Source organism: Schistocerca americana, chromosome 3 (genome assembly GCF_021461395.2).
Source record: "Schistocerca americana isolate TAMUIC-IGC-003095 chromosome 3, iqSchAmer2.1, whole genome shotgun sequence".
NCBI classification, from domain to species: Eukaryota; Metazoa; Arthropoda; class Insecta; order Orthoptera; family Acrididae; genus Schistocerca; species Schistocerca americana.
Window position 1 is genome coordinate 610,914,299 of NC_060121.1, and position 24,260 is coordinate 610,938,558.

Genomic DNA, 24,260 nt, shown 5'->3' on the forward strand with positions numbered 1-24,260 from the left:
TGAGCAAGTGAAAGCATTCCTGGACCCATTGCACTAAGGGATGGCTGGTGTACATCTCACAGAGGCTGTAAAGGGCATTGAAAGGGTGGGATGACGATGACAATTGAAAAGCCTGTGTTGCCGGATGTTCTGCATGGCCTGATACAGGACAAAGAGAGGTGCTGTAAATACTGAGCAGTGTTCTGGAGGCCGATACCAAAAATTGTTGGTGCCAATGGTGAAGGCACACCCAACAACAGTCAGTCCGAGAGACATCAGTTTACACAAAGGTACTATCGTGAAGTTCTGAGAAGCTTAGGGCGATACGGTGAGTCTGGAGTAGTGTCCTTAGGAAGCAAATGAAGTTCAAGGTGAACAAGGGCCGCCGCACAAAGAGAATGTGGTCAAGGGTTCACGCCCATTGGGAAAGGGGCACATAGTGTACAGTTCTGCTGCCAAAATCAATAGCCAAAAGCAAATTCCAGGAGGTAACAGAGAAGAGGGGCACGCCCCCTCCTGGGAGTTAAAGGACTCACAGGATGGGTGGCCAGGCATGGCAGACAAATGGCATGCGTAATTGCTGACGAGAAAGTCAAGTCAGTATGACAGTGGTATTTGACAGCTTCTGCATACAGACTCAACTGTATTAGTGTACAAGGCGCCAGTGGCCAAGCGGATGCCACAATGGTGGATTGTATTTAGATTGTGTAAGATGGAGAGACGTGCAGATGCACAAACAAAACACCCATAGACTTGTAAGGTAAAGGTGAAGGTGAAGTGTGAGGAACGGAACTTTCTATGATGCTATGGGACCTAGATCATGCTCTCGCTTCCTCATGATCTTCAGCCACAGGGACAAACAATGTTCATATTCAGATTTTATAGAACCTTTCTCTTGTGGGCAAGCATTTTCTCCTTCATACCAGTAAAAAATGGAGCACGGTGGTCCAAACCACTCCCCAGGAAGTACTGCTCAGGATACACAGGACATTGACGGACCATGTACAGAGGACCAAGAAAGTTTCCTATCAAGCATGGGCATAGAAACAGTTTTGTCAGTGGAAAAGAGAAAGCCACTGTTGATTCTCCACAAATAAAGACTATCGAGACATTGCTGAAGATGCCACTCAAGCAGACAAGTGAGTGGAAAACTGCAATAAATCACAAAATTGTGAACAAAAAGGGAACCGGATGCGGGTGACAGGTCTTGATAGGGTTAATGGCGATAGCAAAGTGGATGATGCTCATGACGGAAACCTGAGGCACAACATTTTCCTGGATAAAGGTGTGCGACGAGGAGAACCTACATGTACCTTAAACTCTCTTAAAAATCCCTGAAGAAAATGGGGCAGGCCGCCTCTGAAGCCCTGTGTGTAGAGTGTACAGAGGATACCAGTCCTCCAGCAGTTGTCACAGGCTTTCTGTAAATCAAAAAGCATGGCCACAGTATGGTATTTCTACAGGAAACCATTCGTGACATGGATTGAGAAAGTTATGAAAAGCTCAACTGCAGAACAGTACACTCTGAATCCATGTTGGGCAGTGGTTAGTAGATCATGTGACTCGAGCCACAACACCAGCTGGGTGTATTATGTTCCATCGCCTTGCAAACACAGCTGGTGAGAGAAATGGGGCAGTAGCTAGAAGGAAGGTGTTTGTCCTCACCAGGCTTAGGTATGGGTATGACAGTGGCTTCACACCAGGAGAAAGTGCTTGCCCACAAGAGAAAGATTCTACAACATCTGAATGTGAACGTTGTGGCACTCTCTATTCTGACAAGAAGGGGTATTGCCCGAGCCTCCTATATTCATTTCCAAAGGAGGAAACCAGGGTGATAGTTTGTGGAGCTCGAAATCTCTGCATAACAGCAACCCAAGGTGTTGGACATAGCAATAGGGCCCACTATGACAACATCTGCTATGGTCAGGCCAGAAATTGGGGAACAGACCTTGGTCACAGAGAGCTGTCCGAGGTTTGCCCATACAATGGGAGACAGATTGGAAGTATTAAAAGAACTAATAAATGAAATCCTATTAGCTTTTTTTGCTATCCTAAAGAATGCAACAACACTGCACAGACAACTGTTTATGACGAATGCAGCTCACAATTGTAGGATGACTGATAAAAGCATGGAGAGCACTTCTCCGCACACGAACTGCTTTGCAGTATGCCTCAGTCCACTAAGGCACCAGAACAAGGCACAATAGAGATGAAGTACAAGGAAGGGAATACTCTGCAGCAGTAACCATAACATTGGTAAGGTATTCTACTTGGTCTTCAAAACTGGGGAAAAGCTGTTCCCTGAATGTCGCCCGCGAGGAGTAAAGCCTCCAGTCACCCTTAGAAAGCTGCCATTTGGGTTTGCACGTAGGTGGGGTAGGAGTCAGCAAACTGATAGCACAAGGGAAATGGTCACTCAAGTACATGTCAGGGAGAATAGATCACTAGAGAGAATGGGCAAGCTGGACAGTGCAGAAAAAAAAGAGGTCCAAATGGGACTAGGTGTGTTTGTGGAGTCAGATAAGAATGTGGGTGTTCCAGTGTTAAGGCAGATGAGGTTGAACTGACTGAGGTCAGCCAAGAGGGCATCTGCCCGACAGGTTCTCTGAGAACCCCAAAGGGGATGTTGTGCATTAAAGTCACCAAGCACCAAAAATGGGTGTGGGAGTTGCCCAATAAGCTGGAGAAAGCCTGCCCTGGTGACAACGAATGACAGAGTGATGTAGATGGTACAAAGGGAAAAGGTGAAGTGAGGAAAAGAAATACGGACTGCAACAGCTTGCAGCCGGATGTTCAGCAAGATGGTATGACTATGAACGTCATCCCAGATGAGCAGCATGACTTCCCCAGGACAGGGAATGCCGTCCTCGGGAGGGAAGGTCAAAATGGACCAAAGAGAAATGCAAAAAGTCAAAGTGGTAGTGAGGATGCAATTCTGTTTCCTGGATGCAGAGAACAAATGGATACTGCGATTCCAAGACCAGCTGTAATTCCTCCTGGTTGGATGTAAGGGCACGCATATACCATGGGAGGAGAGCCATGATGAGGAAAGAGGAGAAGGGAAAAAACGAAGGGGGTCACCTCGGTGGCTGCTGAGTGCCGGCCTTCAAAAACACTCTGCTGCAGGGTGCACAGGCCAGAGGATCCTGCTCCACGAGACCTACAGAGGGACCAGCTTTCTTCCTTGGTCAGTCTGCGGATTCCAGGTCGGAAAAACGATTGGCGGTGCACACCGTCGACAAGGATGTTGGCCAGGTGAGGCTATAATGCAGCGACACCGTTTAATAGGATCTCCAAATCAGCAAAATAGACGACCATTTGGCTGTGTTTGATTTCTTGGAGCCTTTGCGGATGGCAGATGAAGAATCTGATATTTGTTGGCTGGAGGTACGTAAAAAGTGTTCGCGGAAGTATTCCCCTCCCCCTCCCCCTTTTTCTTTCCCTTTTCCTTTTCCTTTTCCTTTCCTTTCCAGCCTGCTGGTTGTGTAGTAGGGGATTTTGCTGTCTGTGGCAAAAATTTAGTGGCACGTTGCGCAGCTGGAGGAGGAGAAGCAGGCCGAAATGCTACTGTGACACTGGGAGATTTTACAACCGTGTTGCTGAATTTGAAGTCGCATGTCGGCATGGCCATGTCCTTCATGGAATGAGATGTAGGAAGAACAGTACTGTGTCAAATGGTAAAATGCAGTGTTTCCAACTAGCCAAAAATTTGTGAGCCACTGGGTAAGGCATTTTTTTTTCATCCAGATCTCCTGGATGGCGCACTCATTGAGATACGAGAGACAATCTCGGGAGGAAGTTGTATGGTTGCCATTGCAATTAATGCAGCAGGGAGAAGGACGTCTACAATCACCCTTGTGACCATCCCTACCACAAGTTACATATTTGGCCGAGTGTCAGCATGACATTCGAGTGTGGTTGTAACAATGACACTGGTAGCAGCGCATCAGGTTTGGAATGTATAGTCAGACCATGATAACTTCATAGCCTGCTTTTGTCTTTGATGGAAGCACTACTATATCAAATGTGAGGAAAAGAGTATGTGTGAGCACTAAGGATGCATCTACCTTTTTCATCACCCGATAGACGGCAGCAATGCCATGATCTGAGTAGTAAGTTTGGATTTCTGCCTTGGTCAGACCATCAAGCACCTAAGTGTAAATAACACCACTCAAAGAATTCACTGTTCAATGGACCTTGACACGAACAGGATAGCTGTGGTGGAGTGAAGCTGCCAGCAGTTGTGCTCGAGAATCACAAGTAGTCTCCAAAAGCAAACTGAACTTGCATAAAAGAGAGCAGGATTTTGCAGGGTCTGCAAATGCGTCAACACCTTTCTGAATAATAAACAGACAAACCGTAGCAAAAGACTGACCTCCTTCAATACGTGAAACCACAAGGAACCAAGGTGCAGCTGGGAGATTCTTGGAATCTTTAGCCTCATTCCATTTACATTTAGTAGATGTAGAGTGAGATTGTGATTCATTGTGAGAAAATCCCACATGATTGACAGCATCTCCAGTGGCATGCCCCTTCCAACTGGGGGCTCCCCTCAGAGAGGGGAGCATTTGCCTTAGATGATTGTTCACACATCAAGTCACACCTCCCGAATACCTGAAAGCATGACCAATTGGCAATTTGGGAACGTAAGAGCTCAGGCAATCATCCCTTCCTGGGCCAGGCCTATACTGGGGGTTATGTGCGAACCCTACCTGTCAACCCGAGGCTGGGAATTACAAGTTATACAGTCACATGTTACACGGCAGATGCGTGGGGTGACCTTCAAGAGCGCAGAGAGAGAATGAAGAAAAATACGTACCTCAAATGCCGGTGCGGAGGAAGGATAGAAGAAGGGCAAGAAGAAAGAATAAAGAACAAAAAACAGTGGAGTGACTTTCTAATGTCATGATAGTGTAAATGCAAAAACACATTCCCAGAAACATCCCAGTCATTTTCCCCAAGGGTGGGGAAAAAGAATGGCAAGAGGGGAGACATGCAGCATGGAAAGGAAAAGATGCTGCAAAGGCTGTGGTCCCATGGTAGCCAAGCACAAACTCGCCGAAGAGTGGTGAGCATCTGGTGAGAGGGCGGGGTCCTTTATGGTGCTGTATACCACAGAGGTGCTCTCCCATTATGAATTGTTCTACTGGATCCATCTATCCAGTCCACTGTCAACTATTCTTTTAAATTTGAGCCATAGTTCCACCGACATGTTCCTGCCCTGTGCTGAGATATTTTTTTTATCTCTCTTACTGAACATATTTATCTTTTAGCTGGTTGTAGTTGTCCTTTGTGCTCATTATTGCCATAACTGTGTAATGATCACTGATACCAGTTTCGGAGGCCCTAGCCACACGACATTTCATTTCATTTCATTTCATTTCAATGTCGATCCTCAAAGACATGTTTGAGGGATAGACTAATGTTATTTTGATTCAATGTATACGGAGAGTCAAAAAGCACTTTAGAATGATATAGAAATTTATTGGGGTAATTTACAGAATCGTTGGAGGTGTCCTTTTGTAGCAAAGAACCTTACGTTGCACATAAGTGTCTATGTCAGTTTTGTTCGATGTGAACACCATTTGTGGCATGGCAAACATCCCACTGGTAATCAATTTCTTCCCATAATCGTTGCACCAATTTGGAATAAGACAACAGTCTTAAATGAAACCCCGGAGAAGGAAATCCAGTGTAGTTAAGTCTTTGAAGCAAGGCGGCCATGCGACTGGTCCTTCATGGCCTATCCACTGACCTGGGAAGCGATTATCAAGGTAACCTGGAACTTCCATGAGGAAATGAGCTGGTGCACCATCAATTTCTACCACCTTCATCAATCTGTGGAAATAAAAAGTTTTTGAGCATATCCAGATAGAAAATACAAAATACCAATGCCAGTTTTCTCATGAAGAAGAAAGGGCCATACACACTTTCAATTTACGAAGGATAGAAAACACACTAACTTTGGGGCTCTCACGAACGTTTTCCAGGGTTGCATGTGGATTTTCGCTGCACCAAATTCTGCAGTTGTGGGTGTTCACCATGCCACTGATTTTTGTGGACTGCAGGCAAAGCTCTCCTTAACCTGTCTCAACAAAGTGCTTGTCAGTGCCAATAGTAAATTGTAAAACTACTTTCTTCAAGTTCTTTAGCAAATTCGGTGCAAAATTTACTCCAAACAGTTGTTGCAGAATTAATTACATGAAACAAAAACACATTACCAGCACACTCCGCACCGGTGAAAGTAGCCATTTTAACAATACACTACACTGGCGCTCCTGGTGGAGAAATGGGGTACTGATATACTACATGACTCGAACTTTAGGTTGTCTGTTACAAAATGATGCATCTATCGATTCTGTAAGTTATCTCAATAAATTTCAGTATGATTCAAAATTTGTGAAGTCCTTCCTGACTCAACCTATATACTGTGAGTAGTTATTTTGAAAAGTTTGTTAAAATGTGCAAATTCAATACAAAAATATTTGCAGCATTTTATTCATAGTAATACGTATAACCAAACATGACACTGGATTTTTTCCTTAAAGCAGGAAATGTGCCACAAGATATGCTGTGCCAACGAGAAACATTGACATATCCACAAAGAAGAAGAAGAAGAAGAAGAAGAAGAAAAGCTACGTAGAAAAGAACTATTACAAGTGTTGAGTGTTTTTACCAAGAAACATCTAATTTATCCGCTTTTGTGTTCTCAAAACACTGATGATTTCTTTAGTGAAGCACACATTGTTCCATTGAGGTTTGTGAATCATCACTGTTACCATCAAATTTTACTAGTTTTATGCTAATACAGAAGAGAACATTACAACCTCTAACTGCCCTGGTTATGAAGTGATCACGAAACAGGCACCCTACAAATAGTCAGCATGGCAACCATTGTTAGAAATAACATACTTTAGTAGTATGCCTTACCAGGTTTTTAGTAATTTTCAAACTTTATTCAAGTAGATAGTATGTGTGGGCATATTGTGCTGTTCCATTTGGTTTTATTGTGATTGATTTACTTACAATTTTATTGGTGTTCCATTAATTTTCTCTTGCCCATTCTATTTCAGTTTTTATTCACAGTAATGTGACAATACTATCTTACATTTCCAAATTAGATTTGTTTCTACATTATGCATCAAGTGTCACAACATTTCTGCTTGGAAGCTTAAGGTTTATTTTCTGCTCCTGCTGGATCAATAGCTGAAGTGTACACAATAGGTTTTTCAGTGGAAGTAAATCACTAGAAAGATAAGAATATCCTTAATATCTCTCCTCTTTTTCTGGGAATGAAATGACTTAACAAGAGGGCGATGAAGAGACAGCAAGTGAGTTTTTACGCTTTGGAGTGACGAACAGCGAGCCCAATGAGGCTGAAAATCCTCAGCGGAGATGTACAGACATTTCAAATGAAGAATTTCAAAAGCAAGGATAAAGAGTTAGTCAAAGTGCCTCGAGATATGGTGTCACTTTGAGAATATAATCAAAAAAGAATGTGCTTAACCGCTTAACAAAAAATCCTGAGTATACTCTTTTTTTTTTTTTTTTTTAATTCTGACGAAATAATAAAACACCGAGTATACTCAGGCTTATCATTTCCGACTGGCACAAGTTTTAAAAGGCCGAATTTACTCATTCCATCTCGTGTTTTGGCAGTTCCTTGATATTTTCGGTAGATGTCACTGTGGTGTGTTACTCTGAAGTGTATATTTCTGGCAAGAGATGTCTCTGAATCAGGCAGTTGTACTAGCGGTCACTTTACAATCTGTTCTTGCAGTTTGCCTGTTATTTCCTCACGTTTTATGAAAATGGAGAGTGAAGATGAGTTTCATATTGAATTTAGTGGGTCTGAGAGTTCTGAAGATAGCTATGAAGAGAGTTCGGAAGAAGGAAGTGATGAGTCAGTTTCTTCTGAGTGTGGTACGAGATAGATCCATCTAAGCCACTGCCACCTGCTCCACCACGTTTTCCTTTTACAGGTAAACCTCATATTAATTGTGAACCCTGTATTGAAGATGTCTTGCATTATTTTAGACAGTTCATTGATGATGGATACATGCAAATTTTGGTTACTGAGACCAACGAATATGCAACACAAAAAAACATGCCGGCATGGAAGCCAACAACAATTGATGAGCTGTACATATTTGTTGCTGTAATATTGTTACAAAGCATTGTGAAAAAACCCACATATCAGATGTACTGGACAAAAAGAGCTACATTAGCCACACCAATTTTTAGAGAGGTTCTACCATTCAAGAGGTTTGTCAATTTGAAGAAGAATTTGCATTTTTCAGACACTGCAACCTATAATGCAAAAAGCCATCCACAACCCAAACTGAATGAAGTATGGCCTATTGTGAGCTACCTGTCGGCTAAATTTAGAAACAGCTGTGTTCCAGAAAGAGATGGCACGTAGATGAAAGGCTGTTATATAAAGGGCGACTGGGATGGATCCAATATTTGCCGCTCAAGAGAGCTAGGTTTGGCATAAAAACATTAGTGTTGTGTGAGTCACAGACTGGATATGTTTTGTCCCTAATTATTTACATTGGCAAGGGCACTACATTTGAAGAAGAATACAAGGATCTGCCAATGTCGTCACAAATTGTAACGACACTAATGCAACCCTTGCTAAATATGGGATACTGCTTGACTCTAGATAATTATTACAGTTCTCCCCAGCTTGCTGACCTCCTACTAACAAAAAGAAGAGATATGTATGGCACTGTGCTTCCTACAAGAAAAGAAATACCACCTTCTTTCCGGACCAAGAAACTGAAGAAAGGGGAGGTTGCAGCATTCCAGCGAGGTAAACTGACTGCACTGAAATGGAAAGATAAGAGAGTATTTTTGCATTGTGGATAGTGGACAGCATGCAGACGTCTAACACAGAAAGTAAGAAACAAATATATTGCCAAACCAGTGGCTGTATTTGCTTATAATGACACAGTGGGGGGTGTGGCTTCAGATGGAATACGAGCACCACAGATGCAATAGGGCTCCTATGAATCTTGGGAGAAAGGTTTATTGAAAAAGGAAGAGGCCTACATACGTGCTTCATCGACCTAGAAAAGGCATTTGAAAATGTGGTTTGGGACAAGCTGGCAATTGTAATGAGGGAAAAAGAGAGTGGACTGGAAAACCAAAAGACTTGTAAACTCATTTTATCTTAATCAACAAGCCTCAGTTAAAGTGAGAGGAGAAAGTACAAAATAGATCGGACTAGGAAAAGGAGTAAGACAAGGATGCTGTCTATCACCTACTCTTTCCAACCTCTACTTGGAAAATATGACTGACCAATGCTCATTAGATGACAAAGGAGTAAAAATTGGTGGAGGAAGGAGAGTAGGGTGTTTGAGGTTTGCTGATGACATGGTCCTTCTAGCAACAAGGGAAAAAGAATTACTTGTTTTGGTGGACACCATTTTTTTTTTTATTTTTTTTTTTTTTTTTTGTGGTTTTAGGGCGCACAACTTCAATGGTCATTAGCGCCCTGACTACTCTAAGAATGCACCGCGAGGCACAAGTTGACCACAACAACTAAAAGGGAAAACACGATAAAAGACAGACTGACAGGCATAGGATTAAAAAACAGCATCATCAAATGTCCTTAGCGAGGTGTGTCAAATTGATAAAACGAAGAACACGAGCAGCTGCTCGTGGGTCATCCGCTAAAATGGCATCGAAAGTATTTGGCAGGTTAAGATCGAGGCGCAGTGTGTTAAGATCTGGACAGGACATTAAAATGTGTCTAACCGTCAGCAAGTGCCCACATGGGCAGAACGGCGCCGGCGCAGCCGTCAGCAGATGGCGATGGCTGAACCGGCAGTGTCCAATTCTTAACCGGGCTAAAACGACCTCCTCCCGCCGAGAAGGGCGTGAGGAGGACGTCCAAGCCACGGGAAGAGGTTTTAAGGCCCGAAGCTTGTTGTCGGTAAGTGCAGCCCAATCGGCATGCCACAGAGATAAGATGCGCCGACAAATCACCCTGCTAAAATCGGACGAAGGGACGCAACAAGAAGCTGTTCGAGGCTGGAGGACCGCAGCCTTGGCCGCGGCATCTGCAGCTTCGTTCCCAGGGATACCGACATGGCCCGGAACCCACATAAAGCTAACTGGAGAACCGACGTCCACCAGCTGCTGAAGAGAGCGTTGGATCCGGTGTACGAAAGGGTGAACCGGGTACGGATCACTGAGGCTCTGGATGGCGCTCAGGGAATCTGAGCAGATGACATAAGCAGAATGTCGGTGGCGGCAGATGTAAAGAACAGCCTGGTAGAGGGCAAAGAGCTCAGCTGTGAAGACCGAACAATGGCCATGGAGCCGGTATTTGAAACTTTGTGCCTCGACAATAAAGGAACACCCGACCCCGTCATTGGTCTTAGAGCCATCTGTATAAATGAAAGCCATGTCGATGAACTTCGAACGAAGTTCCAAAAAACGGGAGTGGTAGACCGAACCGGGGGGGGACCTCTTTTGGGAGCGAGCTGAGGTCAAGGTGAACGCGGACCTGAGCCTGGAGCCAAGGTGGCGTGCGGCTCTCGCCCACTCGAAAGGTTGCAGGGAGGGAAAAAGTAAGGTGTTGAAGGAGGCGACGAAAGCGAACGCCAGGGGGTAGCAGGGCAGAGACATACAACCCGTATTGACGGTCAAGAGAGTCGTCAAAAAAGGAACGATAAGACGGATGGTCGGGCATTGACAGTAGCCGACAGGCATACCGACAAAGCAGTATATCGCGCCGGTAGGTGAGTGGCAATTCGCCAGCGTCAGCATGAAGACTCTCTACGGGACTGGCATAAAATGCTCCGATCGCAAGTCGTAAACCCCGATGTTGTATGGAGTTGAGGCGGCGTAAGATGGATGGCCGTGCAGAGGAGTATACGAAGCTCCCATAATCCAGCTTGGAGCGGACGATCGACCGATATAGACGAAGTAGGACGGTTCGATCGGCTCCCCACGACAGACCACTGAGAACACGGAGGACATTTAAAGAACGGGTACAACGGGCGGCCAAATATGACACATGTGGAGACCAGCTAAGTTTCCTGTCAAATGTAAGACCTAAAAATTTTGTCGTCTCCACGAATGGGAGAGCAACGGGACCGAGTCGTAAGGACGGTGGGAGAAACTCTTTGTAGCGCCAGAAGTTAATACAGACCGTCTTCTCGGCAGAAAAACGGAAGCCATTGGCGACACTCCAGGAGTAAAGACGGTCAAGAGAACGCTGAAGACAGCGCTCCAGGACACGTGTACACTGCGCGCTGCAATAGATGGTAAAATCGTCCACGAAAAGGGAGCCTGATACATCAGCTGGGAGGCAATCCATTATTGGATTGATCGCGATGGCGAAGAGAGCGACGCTCAAAACTGAGCCCTGTGGCACCCCATTCTCCTGGCGAAAGGTGTCGGACAGGACAGAACCCACACGTACCCTGAACTGTCGATCCATTAAAAAGGAACGAATAAAAAGAGGGAGGCGACCGTGAAGGCCCCATGTATGCATGGTGCGGAGGATGCCCGCCTTCCAACAGGTGTCGTAAGCCTTCTCCAAATCAAAGAACACAGCCGCGGTCGGGCGCTTCCGCAAGAAGTTATTCATAATGAAGGTCGACAAGGTAACCAGATGGTCAACAGCAGAGCGGCGCCTACGAAATCCACATTGTACATTGGTAAGTAGGCGTCGAGACTCGAGCAGCCAAACCAATCGAGAGTTAACCATTCGCTCCATCACTTTACAGACACAGCTGGTAAGCGAGATAGGTCGATAACTGGAAGGCAAGTGCTTGTCCTTCCCCGGCTTAGGAATCGGGACAACAATAGACTCGCGCCAGCATGCGGGAACATGTCCCTCAATCCAGATGCGATTGTATGTACGAAGAAGAAAACCTTTACCCGCAGGAGAAAGGTTCTTCAGCATCTGAATATGAATAGAATCTGGCCCTGGAGCAGAGGACCGTGATCGGCCAAGTGCGTTTTCGAGTTCCCGCATGGTGAATGGGGCATTATAACTTTCACAATTCGAGGAGCGGAAGTTAGGTGGCCTAGCCTCCTCTGCCTGTTTGCGGGGGAGGAAGGCAGGGTGGTAATGAGCGGAGCTCGAAACCTCTGCGAAAAAGCGGCCGAAGGCATTGGAGACAGCCTCAGGGGCCACAAGGACGTCATTCGCGACCTTCAAGCCAGAAACTGGTGAGTGGACCTTAGTGCCAGATAGCCGGCGCAGGCTACCCCAGACAACAGAAGAAGGAGTAAAACTGTTGAAGGTGCTTGTGAAAGCAGCCCAGCTGGCTTTCTTGCTTTCTTTGATAATACGACGACACTGAGCACGTAATCGTTTATAATTGATACAATTCGCCACTGTAGGGTGGCGTTTAAAAGTGCGTAAAGCACGTCGACGAGCACGTAAAGCGTCTCTACATGCTGCGGTCCACCAGGGGACCGGTACGCGACGTGGAGAAGAAGGAGGGTGAGGGATGGAATATTCAGCAGCAGCGAGAATGACTTCCGTGAGGTGTGCGACCTGACGATCGCAGCTTGTAAAGGTTTGATCCTGGAAGGTCGCCCTGGAAGAGAAGAGCCCCCAGTCTGCCTTGGAGATGGTCCAATTAGAGAAGCACGGAGAGGGGGTATGCTGCAGGAGATGGATAACACACGGGAAGTGGTCGCTCGAATATGTATCAGAAAGTGCATACCACTCAAACCGGCGTGCAAGTTGGGGAGTACATATAGAGAGGTCTAAATGGGAATAGGTGTGAGATGTGTCCGAAAGAAAAGTAGGGTCGCCAGTATTGAGGCAGACAAGATCGAGCTGGTTGTAAAGGTCTGCTAACAAGGAGCCCCTCGGGCAGGATGCTGGAGAGCCCCAAAGGGGATGGTGGGCATTGAAGTCTCCAGTTAACAAAAATGGTGCAGGTAGCTGAGCAATAAGTTGCATCACGTCTGCCCTGGTAACGGCAGATGACGATGGAATGTAAACGGTACAAAAGGAAAACGTAAAAGTGGGGAGAGTAATGCGGATGGCAACTGCCTGCAGGCCGGTGTGCAACGTGATGGGATCGTAGTAAATATCATCCCGGACCAGCAACATAACCCCTCCATGAGCTGGGATACCTACCACAGGGGGTAGGTCAAAACGCACAGAGGTGTAGTGTGCCAAGGCAATTTGATCGCATGGGCGTAGCTTCGTTTCCTGGAGGGCTACGACAAGCGGACGGTGCAAGCGGAGCAGCAACTTCAAGTCCTCTCGGTTGGAGCGAATGCTGCGAATATTCCAGTGAATAAGTGCCATCGTAAGAAAGGAAAGATGAGAGAAGTGGTCACCTCGAAGGCCGCTTAGGGCCTGGCTTCGAGCGAGCACTGCCGCCGCTATCAGTAGGCGGACAGTCATGGTCCATTGGGTCTATAGGGTCATCGGCCATCTCGGGAGGATGGCCGGGAGGGGGAGCTTCCTCCGCCAGTGAACGGCCAGATGTACGGCGACCAGCAGTGCGGCCAGGCGAAACGGATGACGGCCTGGGGCGGCAGCCGCTGGGTGGCGCAAGAGAAGAAATGCGCCGTGGCGGGGAAGGAGAACTGTGCTTCCTATGCGCCTTTTTGGAAGGACGTGTAGTGGAAGTACCGGCCGAAGGCTGGGAGGTCGAGGTACGGAGGAAGTCTGCACGGGATGGTTCCTTCTTGAAGGCCCGTGCATCTGACTTCGGTGTCTTCGTCTTAGCAGAAGCTGAGGAAGGTGCTCGTGTCTGTGGGGTGATGGGACGAAGAGGAGACGTCGACCGCGCGATCTTAGCACTGGCCGAACGGACGACCGTGGTGCTGAAGGTCAGATCGCATGTCTGGGTTGCTACCTCCCGGGTAGTCCGAGGAGAGGCGAGGACAGTACTGTATTTCCCCGCTGGGAGCAGCGTGGGCTTCCTACTAGCCAATAGCTTGCGAGCAGCCGAGGTGGACACTTTCTCTTTGACCCGAATTTCCTGGATACAGCGTTCTTCCTTATAGACAGGACAGTCGCGGGAGGATGCGGCATGGTCACCCTGACAGTTCACACAACGAGGAGACGGAGGTGGACAGTCGCCCTCATGGGCATCCCTGCCACAGGTGACACATTTAGCCGCATTGGAACAAGACTGTCGAGTGTGATTGAAATGCTGACACTGGTAGCAGCGCGTAGGTGTCGGGATATAGGGGCGAACAGAAATAACCTCGTAGCCCGCCTTGATGCGCGATGGCAGCTTAACACTATCGAAGGTCAAGAAAAGTGTCCGGGTCGGTACAAGGTCATTGTTGACCTTTTTCATGACCCTATGGACAGCCGTCACGCCCTGCTCAGCGAGGAATGATTGAAGCTCCTCGTCAGTCAATCCGTCGAGGGAGCCAGTATAGACCACACCACGAGACGAATTCAAAGTTCGGTGTGCCTCCACCCGGACAGGGAACGTGTACAGGAGGGTGGCCCGAAGCAGTTTTTGTGCCTGAAAGGCATTCTCAGTTTCTAGTAATAAGGTGCCGTTACGCAACCTGGTACAGGATTTGACAGATCCGGCTATGGCATCTACGCCCTTCTGAATAACGAAAGGGTTGACAGAGGAAAAATCCTTTCCGTCCTCAGTTCGAGAAACTACGAGGAACTGTGGGGCAGGCGGTAGTACTTTTGTCACTGTTGGCTGGTCACGTTTCCGTTTTTGGGTCGAAGTCGAAAGAGATGGAGTAGAATCCATTGCGGAGGAATCCCCCATGATTGCCAGCGTCTCCGATGGCGCGCTCCTTCCTTGTGGGGACCCTCTCAGAGGGCACTCCCGCCTTAGGTGAATGTTTACACCTCAGGTCACACCTCCCGAGAAACAGACGGAGGGACCAATCGGCATGGTCAGAAGGTATCAGCTCAGGCAATCACCCCTCCCCGGGCCTGGCCTTTACCAGGGGGTACGCGCGTGCCTTACATGTCTACCCAGGGCGGGGACGTACGCGTTACCCCGTCACCGGCTACGCGTGCGAACGCGTGGGTCGGCCTTCAGGCACGCACAGGGAGGAAGGAAGAAGAGGAAAAAGAAGAGAGAGAGGGAGAAAGAGGACAGACTGTCTCAAACGCCGAGGCGGAGACCAGAGAAGGCAAGGAGAGGAAGGCAATGAGAAAGCAAGGGGAAGAAGGCAATGAGAAGGCAAGGAGAAGAAGGCAATGAGAAGGCAAGGAGAAAAAGGCAATGAGAAGGCAAGGAGAAAAAGGCAATGAGAAGGCAAGGAGAAAAAGGCAATGAGAAGGCAAGGAGAAAAAGGCAAGGAGAAGGCAAGGAGAAAAAGGCAAGGAGAAGGCAAGGGAAAGAGTAAGGAAGACAGTGAGGTGGAGAAGAGCAAAGAAAGGAACCAACAAAAGGAAGGAAGAAACGAGAAGTGAAAAAACCAAAAGGACCACGATGATAGGTCGTGGAACCGTCCGTCTCCGGACGCAGGCGCGAACTACCCCCGTGAGGGGGATGGACTCCTTTTAGTCGCCTCTTACGACAGGCAGGAATACCGCGGGCCTATTCTAATCCCCGGACCCGCAGGGGGGGTGGACACCATTGAAGCTAATGGAAAAATTATGGAATGAAAATTAACACAAAGAAAACAAAAGTATTGGCACTAGGAGGAAATAAAGAAATAAAAATTATGCTGAATGGAGAAATACTAGAACAAGTGCAAAATTTTAAATATCTTGGAAGCAGGACAGACACCGACTTGTAGTGCACCACAGAAATTAAAACAAGGATAGCAATGGCAAAAGAGGCGTTTTATATGAAAAGGAGAATTTTCTGCAGCAGTCTGGACAGAGAACTCAAGAAGAGACTCATAAAACATCTTGCACAGAGTGTTCTTCTATATGGTGCTGAAACATAGACTTTGAGGAAGAAAGACAGAGAAAGGCTGGAGGCTTTGGAGATGTGGACATGGCGGAGGGTGGAAAGAATATGTTGGATGGACAGTGTAAAAAATGAAGAGGTATTGAGCAGAGTGGGAGAGAAAAGACAGGTACTAGATGCAATAAAAAGAAAAAAAAGAAATTGGATTGGGCATATATTAAGAAAGAATGACGGACTGATAAAAAAAGTTTTAGAAGGTTATTTAGAAGGGAAAAGGAAGCAAGGCAGGAAGAGATTCCAGATACTGGATGACATGATGGACGTTACAACATACAGCAACCTTAAGAAGGAAGCAATGGATCACAGAAAATGGAGAGGCAAAGGACCTGCTATTATAGCAGATAACTGATGATGATGAGGTACGTAGATCACACACTGCAGCTAATAGGGGTTAACGATGATGTCATCAACAGTACAGTAGCCAAACTTAATAACTTGCATCAAACGACTAAATTTTCATGTGAGACTGAAACAAATAAATCTATCACTTTTCTAGAGCTATCAATTCAGAATGAAAATGGCAGGCACACATTTGATATCTTTCACAAAAAGACTTGCACTGATGGCATTGTGGATTTCACTTCAAACCATCTGGTTATGCTGGCCAAACAGGAAGGAGGCTGGAAATTAGGTTTGGGGAACACATCGCGTTGGGCAGAAAAGATACCACGGAGAAATAGAGTATGGCTGCTCATTTACTTACAATGAAACATAATGTGCCGACTTTGACATCTAATGTGAGGTTGCTGCATAAATGTGAGAAGAGCAGGTTCCTCGACCTCCTAGAAGAGCTGGAGATCTTCTGCCATCACAAGATTGCTGACAATAAGCTGATTAATGATCAGGTTGTTATGAAAAAGGCACTGTTCTGGGAACTGTTTGAAAACTTGTTGCTAGGAAACAGCATAAGGTTTGACCCAGGGGGAACGAAGTAGCTCCTGCCATCATGCCAATAAGTAGCAGCCATTAGCATAAGACTGTACGAGTATGATGGTTATAACACTGAAACTACAGAACTTACTCCATGGTATGTTATGCATGTACATCTTTAATAACAACAATTCAGTATATTGGTTTTATTGTACTTGAGTATTGCTCATCAGTGTGGGATCCGCACCGGGTCGGGTTGACGGAGTAGATAGAGAAGATCCAAGGAAGAGCGGCACGTTTTGTAACAGGGTTATTTGGTAAGCATAGCGTTACAAAGATGTTTAGCAAACTCAAGTGACAAACTCTGCAAGAGAGGCACTCTGCATCGCGGTGTAGCTTGCTGTCCAGGTTTCCAGAGGGTGCATTTCTGGATGAGGTATTGAATATATTGCTTCCCCCTACTTATACCTCCCGAGGAGATCACGAATGTAAAATTAGAGAGATTCGAGCGCGCACGGAGGCTTTCCGGCAGTCGTTCTACCCGCGAACCATATGCGACCGGAACAGGAAAGGGAGGTACTGACAGTGGCACGTAAAGTGCCCTCCGCCACCACCGTTGGGTGGCTTGCGGAGTATAGATGTAGATGTAGAAAAGCATCCACAGTGTTTTGGGCTTTGACATCTAAATGGAAACAACAGTTTCTCTTGACCAAATGCTAGATCAGGGCCTATCAGCAATTGAGGAAGAGCAGCTGTATCAGCTTCTAGTGCTGTGGGTCGGAAATGAATCCAACAGTTATAGCGTGACAAAAACAGAATCCAGTATTGCACGTGATGGGCTGCTTTGTCCAGTAAAGATGCTGAAGGATTGGAAAGAGCAACCAGAGGTTTATGATCAGTAATCACATGGAACTTAGAACCATATAGGGAAAAGTGAAATTTTTTGAGCGCGCACACACACAACAGCAAGGGCTTCTTTTTCTATCTGCAAGTAGCGATGTTATGCCTGATTCAGAGTTTTGGAAGCAAGCGCAATAAGGTGTTCGGAACTGTCCGCATATTTGTGTGCAAGAATGGCCTCAAGGCCATACTGGGAGAAGTGTGAGGCGAAATGAAGATGTTGGCCTGGTTGGAAGATAATCAAGCAAAGTGACTAGTGTAATTTTCATCTTGATGATGTTTGGTTTGTGGGGCACTCAACTGCACGGTTATCAGCACCTGTGATCTTAATAGGGCAAGGGTACACTCACAGGTGGGCTACTAGTGAAAAGAAACATCTTTATGTAAGAGAGCATTAAGTGGGTAGGCCAATGAGGATATACCAGGAGGAAATTTATGGTAGTATGCAATCTTTCCAAGAAAGGCTTGCAATTCTTGACACTGGTAGGACATGACAAAGCCTCAACATGCTGGCTTAAACGCTTGATGTCAACATATGAGACTCCAAAACCAAGCTACACAGACAGCTAAAAAAAATAAAAATGTGATTTGTCCAAGTTACATTTCAAACCAGCAGCCTACAGCACCATGAACAAGGCACTACAGTTCTACAAATGTTCATCTACTGAGGAACCTGAGATCACAGTATCCACCCAGGTAGTTAATGCATTCCCACACATGTGAGTTGCTCCAAAAGTTGCTTAATACATTGCATAGGTGCTAACCACACTAAAAAGCAGGTGCTGTTATTAATATAACCCAATGGGAGTGCTCATTATGAGGTCACATTTGGAATTATCACCCAAACACAGTCTTAAGCAGACTTCTGACAAGTTATTTTGGAAAAATGTTGACCCCCAGAAAGCCATGCTAAGAGTTCATCTGGACGGGGTAAGAGATATCGACAACAGACTGTGAATTTACAAGCACTTTAAAATCACCAAAGAGCCGAAGGTTGCCGTCAGATTTTTTGACAACTATCAGTGGAGTAGAACATTCACTCAACAGGACAGGCATGATAGGACCCTAAGACGCAAGTCGATCTAGTTCCAACATGACTTACTCCCATAAAGCCACTGGGCCTGGGCAAGCATGAAAAAAATGGGGCTGTGCCGTCGGTTGCATGGTGATGTGAGCCTCGAAATCAGTAGCACCCCCAAAAGCTTCCAAAATTAGGGAGGAATATTCTGAGCTGACCATGTCCAGTTGTTGGTATAAAATTAAGCAAATACCAGATGCATTTTGTCATTAGTAGAGAAACCAAAAATTATGAAGGTTAGGCACCTTCATAATTTTTGTTCTCAAATAAATTTTCAGTGTTGGAATCATGCACTGCGAGAAAGGTCAAAAGTTGAACCACTGTTTTGTACATTATGGAAGTATGAAACTGTCACAATATTAGTATTTAATGTCTGTTGTAACTCATCAACTAATGAGCAACAGGTACAAAACCAGTAAGCCCAGATTCACATAGGTTTGAGACTTTAACAAAGTAACAGCTGCCCTCTTGTCCACTAGCAATTTTGACATCTTGTCCATAACATGTACTTCAATGTAGGGTTAGTTTGGGGTTACCATCACTTGGGAAACATTGATCACATCCACGTTCACGTCTGGTGAAGGATGACCGAGCTTTGCACACAGTCGCAGCATTGTCCCTTTTTTTTAAAAAAATAATGGTTATTCACTGCCCAACACTTTGGGCATGCGGTCCACTCATATTGAACAAAACAAAAGGCCGCATTAACATAGCCGCAACATCGTGTTACCCACCATGAGCTTACTGATAATGGTCAAAGAGGAGGAGAAGCAACAGTGGCTACTTTACACCACACTTCTACTTGATTTCCTGTTGTCCTAGATACTTCAAAATGCTTATCAATGTTCAGAACATCTGTCAGAGAGGGATTTTCACATTGTGAATGGTGGGCTCCATGTGGTTCCCAAGTCGTGCAGCGACCATAAACCATAAAATTACCAAATATGCAGCAACCAGTCACAAAATCATGTTTTATTTATTCACTTTTGCAAATCGATTTCAACTGATTAACAGTCATCATTGGTGCTTTCAACCAATATGTGCCCTGATTTGCAAAAATGAATAAATAAAACATGATTTTGCGACTGGTTGCTGAATATTTGGTGATTTTCATATTGAAAAGCATGTTCACAAATTTCCCTATCTGGGGCTAGGTGTACTATATCATCATGAACCCTAGAATCAGCATGTGTCCCAGTGGGTCTCATAACAAACTAGGAACAACAGCTAAGTTCATGAAGTTTCGCTGCCAAAGCTCTGTACGACTGTTGCAGCCATTTTTAACAACGGTACAACTCACCACAAGCAGCAATTACTTTTGTACATTTGCAATGAAAATTGGAGAACAACCGACACATTTCATCAAAAGAGAGACTGGCAGGTTCCTGAAGAGGAGCTAGCTGACACAGAAGATGATAAACACAAGGAGAAACCCTTGACAAAAATAAAAATCTTACCCAAGTTGGTGTCAGTGATCGAAAAAGCTTGAAAATGTTGCCAATGGTGTTCTTCATATGAATCCCAACCTCCCGCAGAATAATCATATAGAGGAAATGGTGGGGGTTGTGTCAATGATGGTGGAACCTGGAACATTGATGAGGCTGACAAAGTGTATAGTGCCATAGAAACAGCTTACTGCTGGTCGGAGAGAGCTCATTGTTGTTAAACAAGAGATTGAAGAATTTTTTCCACTGACTTGCTGACTGTATATTGAACCAAGAAATGAAACATGAGGAGAATAACACACTTGTCACCAAGTATTTTGTATCATTTTACAGATACAATATCAGAAGTACACATACAAGTTTTATTCTGCTTCCACATGAAGAGATTCACAATAACGCTGAACGAAGTGTGAAACAGTACAAAGTCTCAAATTTAGAACACGTCAATATACAGTCTTGTAGGTGAACATACGATAAGTAAGTAAACGTAACACCAGGCTCATACTGGGCTTTTGTGCACACGACACATCACTTATTATGCCGTCTGTCCAGGTTGTAAGGAAATGTCTCTAGGCCAGCCATTGAGGCACATTTATCACCTTTGATTAAGTGTACTCACACTATAGGGTTAGAACAATTTACCTGTGAAATTGTCATTTATGCCTGTCATTGAATACAGGCCAAACATGCTGGTGAATATTATAACCACCTGAGGTTTTAAAAATACTATGGAAAGGAAAGTTGCTATTCACCATACAGCAGAGATGCTGAGTCGCAGATAGGCACAACAAAAAGACACACACAATTGTGATAGTCTTTTTGTTGTGCCTATCTGCATCTCAGCATCTCCACTATATGGCGAGTAATGACTGTCCTTTTCATAATATTGTTACATTCCATTCTGGATTTTCCATTGTTTGAGCTTTTAAAAAGTAATAGGTACACACAACACTTTTGCAAATCATCTCATAAAAAATCACCATACAAATATTAAGACTTATTGAAGATCCTCAGAGAACAATAGTTCTCATCAAAATCTCACAACAGAACAGAACTTCCACTTTACAAAAGGAGTGATAACAAAAAATGTAGGATGACTAAACAAAAGTGTGTAACCAAACATTACTTGTCACACTTTATAAATAATAGACATCTGCAATTCAAATTATCTTCAACATTCTTCACTCTTTTGCCCTCTCCCTCTGCTTATTAGTTCATTTCATGTTATGTGGCTTATTTGCATGATTAATCATAATGATGTGGAATGAGACAATTTACATTCACGTTACACATTCATTTGTAAATATAGGCACATGGTTACCACTGAAATTATTTCCCTCCCTCTTTAACAGAACAAAGACATATTAAAAATGACTTAGTATGTCAGATCAAATGTTGTCAAACTGACTATGTAGTCCAATTAAGAGTGGGCCAATGTAAATGTTGAATATATCACATTCATGAACAGTTTTCTTACCTGACACCACTGTAGAACCTTATGTACCGAATCGCAACCTATTTATTTCTGAAATACATGAACTAGACATTAGTGCCTGTAGACATTTTAACTTCTAGCTCACAGAATGTCAAAAACATTATGAGAGAGAGTTGTTATTCTTAAGAAGTACATATGATGTACTTATTCCATCACCTCCACACTATGATAAGGAAATCGATTTTTGCTTTAAATGAGTATTATGGTATGAGCAACAATAATGTCAAAAAATTCTGCACACAAAAAGCTCTTAACCAGTATTCTCACTTCCATGACATTACTTACAGTACGAAACACAGGCAGTGAGGATGAACTGCAGTTTTTTATTGAAGTGTTGGGATTTTCAGCTCCTGCAACTTGTGGTTTGAGATCAGTAAATCTTTCACTTTTCTCTATGACCAACCCCTTGACTTTAGAATCAAATTTTGGATCATAACTTCCTGGTGGTGGTGCACAACCTGCAAATATATTACAAAGTTATACATAATTCTCCCATAGCTATGCTAATGTGATAATAAATAAGCATTTAAGGAAAAACAAAACCACTCAGAAATAAGACATTAAACAAAATAAAATTAATGGAAGTGAAAAAAAAACCTGTCAGGAGATCTTTATGGAGATAAAGCAATACAACACATGACAAATAGAAAAATAGCAGGAAATGCCAGATAATAGATACAGTTAAAAAGAAAAAGATCTAGTGAACATGAAATAAACAATTATTCACATAACATCTATTAAAGCAAGTAATGCTCAACATTTAGAGCAATATAATTGTTTTAATTCACAAGAATTGGTAAGGTGTAAAGAAGCAATAAAATCAATATCTCACATGAGTAGTCTTCAATAGTTTTCACAAGCTGGCCAATTGAAAAGAGAATAAGAAAAATGCACAAAGCATTAATTTCAACAACAAAAATTAAGTTGGTTTAAAAAGTTAGGTATAATAAGAGAGTATCTAGTTTGTACTAACCGAAGAGGACTAAGAGCAGCAGCAAGTGAGTAGTCTACCAAACAATCCCTTATTACAGGTTTTGTTTTGTTTTGTTTTAGGGGGGCAAAAACAATTAAGCTCATACGTGCCCCTGTCAGAAACTTGGAACCAAAGATGAAAAAGGAGCTAAAAACAACTACATGTAATCCCAATCAACGGGAGGAAAGACAGCTAAAACCAGGGGCATTCTCTCGGAAAAAGTCCATAAAATACGCTGCAGAAAAAACAAAAGTCCTGAACTAAAGATTAAATGTTCTTCGCCATATTGCTACGATGGATAAAAAGTAAAATGTGGTCAACAGCCCACGTGTTGTTCGCTAAAATGGCTCGTAACTCAGACAGCAAAAATAAATTAGAACATAAGTGGTCGGAAAAATTGCATTCTGTTACGAAATGGCGAACCATCAATGGTTGATGACAATGATCACAAAGTGGTGGGGGATCACCACTTAACAAATGGCGACGACTACGAAGACAGCACCCAATATGCAATCTAACTAAAATGACCTCCTCATGGTGAATGGCCCAAGATGAAGTCAGCCAAGCTACTGAGAGAGGTTTAATTCCTTGGATGGTTGTTCCCATGAAGGGAAGACCAGTGGTGATGCCACGGTGACATCTGCTGACAGACAGCAACATAGAGAATATCGGAGGGAATGGAAGAAGTAGCAGGCCGAGGTACTAGGACTGCAGCAGCATCAGCAGCCTCGTTTCCAGTCAGATCACTGTGACCAGGGACCCACACTAATATCACAGTCGCTCCATCAAGAGTGAGCAAGTGAAAGCTTTCCTGGACCCGTTGCACTAAGGGATGGCTGGTGTACAGCTCACAGAGGCTACAAAGGGCAGTGAGAGAGTCAGATGACAATGACAGAATTGAAAAGCCTGACATCAGTGTACACAAAGGTACTATCGTGAAGTTCTGAGAAAGTTATGGGGATACAGTGAGTCTGGAGTGGTGTCCTTAGGAAGCAAATGAAGTTCAGTGTGAACAAGGGCCGTCGCACAAAGAGAATTTGGGCAAGGGTTCACACCCATTGGGAAAGTGGTACATAGCGTACAGTTCTGCTGCCAAAATCAATAGCCAAAAGCAAATTCCAGGAGGTAACAGAGAAGAGGGGCACGCCCCCTCCTGGGAGTTAAAGGACTCATAGGATGGGTGGCCAGGCATGGCAGACAAATGGCATGCGTAATTGCTGACGAGAAAGTCAAGTCAGTATGACAGTGGAATTTGACAGCTTCTGTATACAGACTCTCAACTGTACTAGTGTACAAGGCGCCAGTGGCCAAACGGATGCCACAATGGTGGATTGTATTTAGATTGTGTAAGATGGAGAGATGTGCAGATGCACAAACAAAACACCCATAGTCTTTTAAGGTAAAGGTGAAGTGCAAGGAATGGAACTTTCTATGGTGCTATGGGACCTAGATCATGCTCTCGCTTCCCCATGATCTTCATCCACAGGGGCAAACGATGTTCATATTCAGATTTTATAGAACCTTTCTCTTGTGGGCAAGCACTTTCTCCTTCATACCAGTAAAAAATGGAGCACGGTGGTCCAATTCACTCCCCAGGAAGTACTGCTGGATACATAGGACATTG

The 24,260-nt window shown here is 44.5% G+C and overlaps 1 protein-coding gene across 1 annotated transcript in view; it reads right to left on the bottom strand.

The window, feature by feature from the left end:
- LOC124607436 (hyaluronan mediated motility receptor-like) overlaps positions 1-24,260 on the bottom strand; it is a 130,442-nt gene that overhangs the window by 49,848 nt on the left and 56,334 nt on the right. Inside the window, exon 2 of the mRNA XM_047139765.1 lies at positions 21,949-22,121. Within this exon, the coding sequence (XP_046995721.1) occupies positions 21,949-22,121 (173 nt within the window). The remainder of the gene's footprint in view (positions 1-21,948; positions 22,122-24,260) is intronic.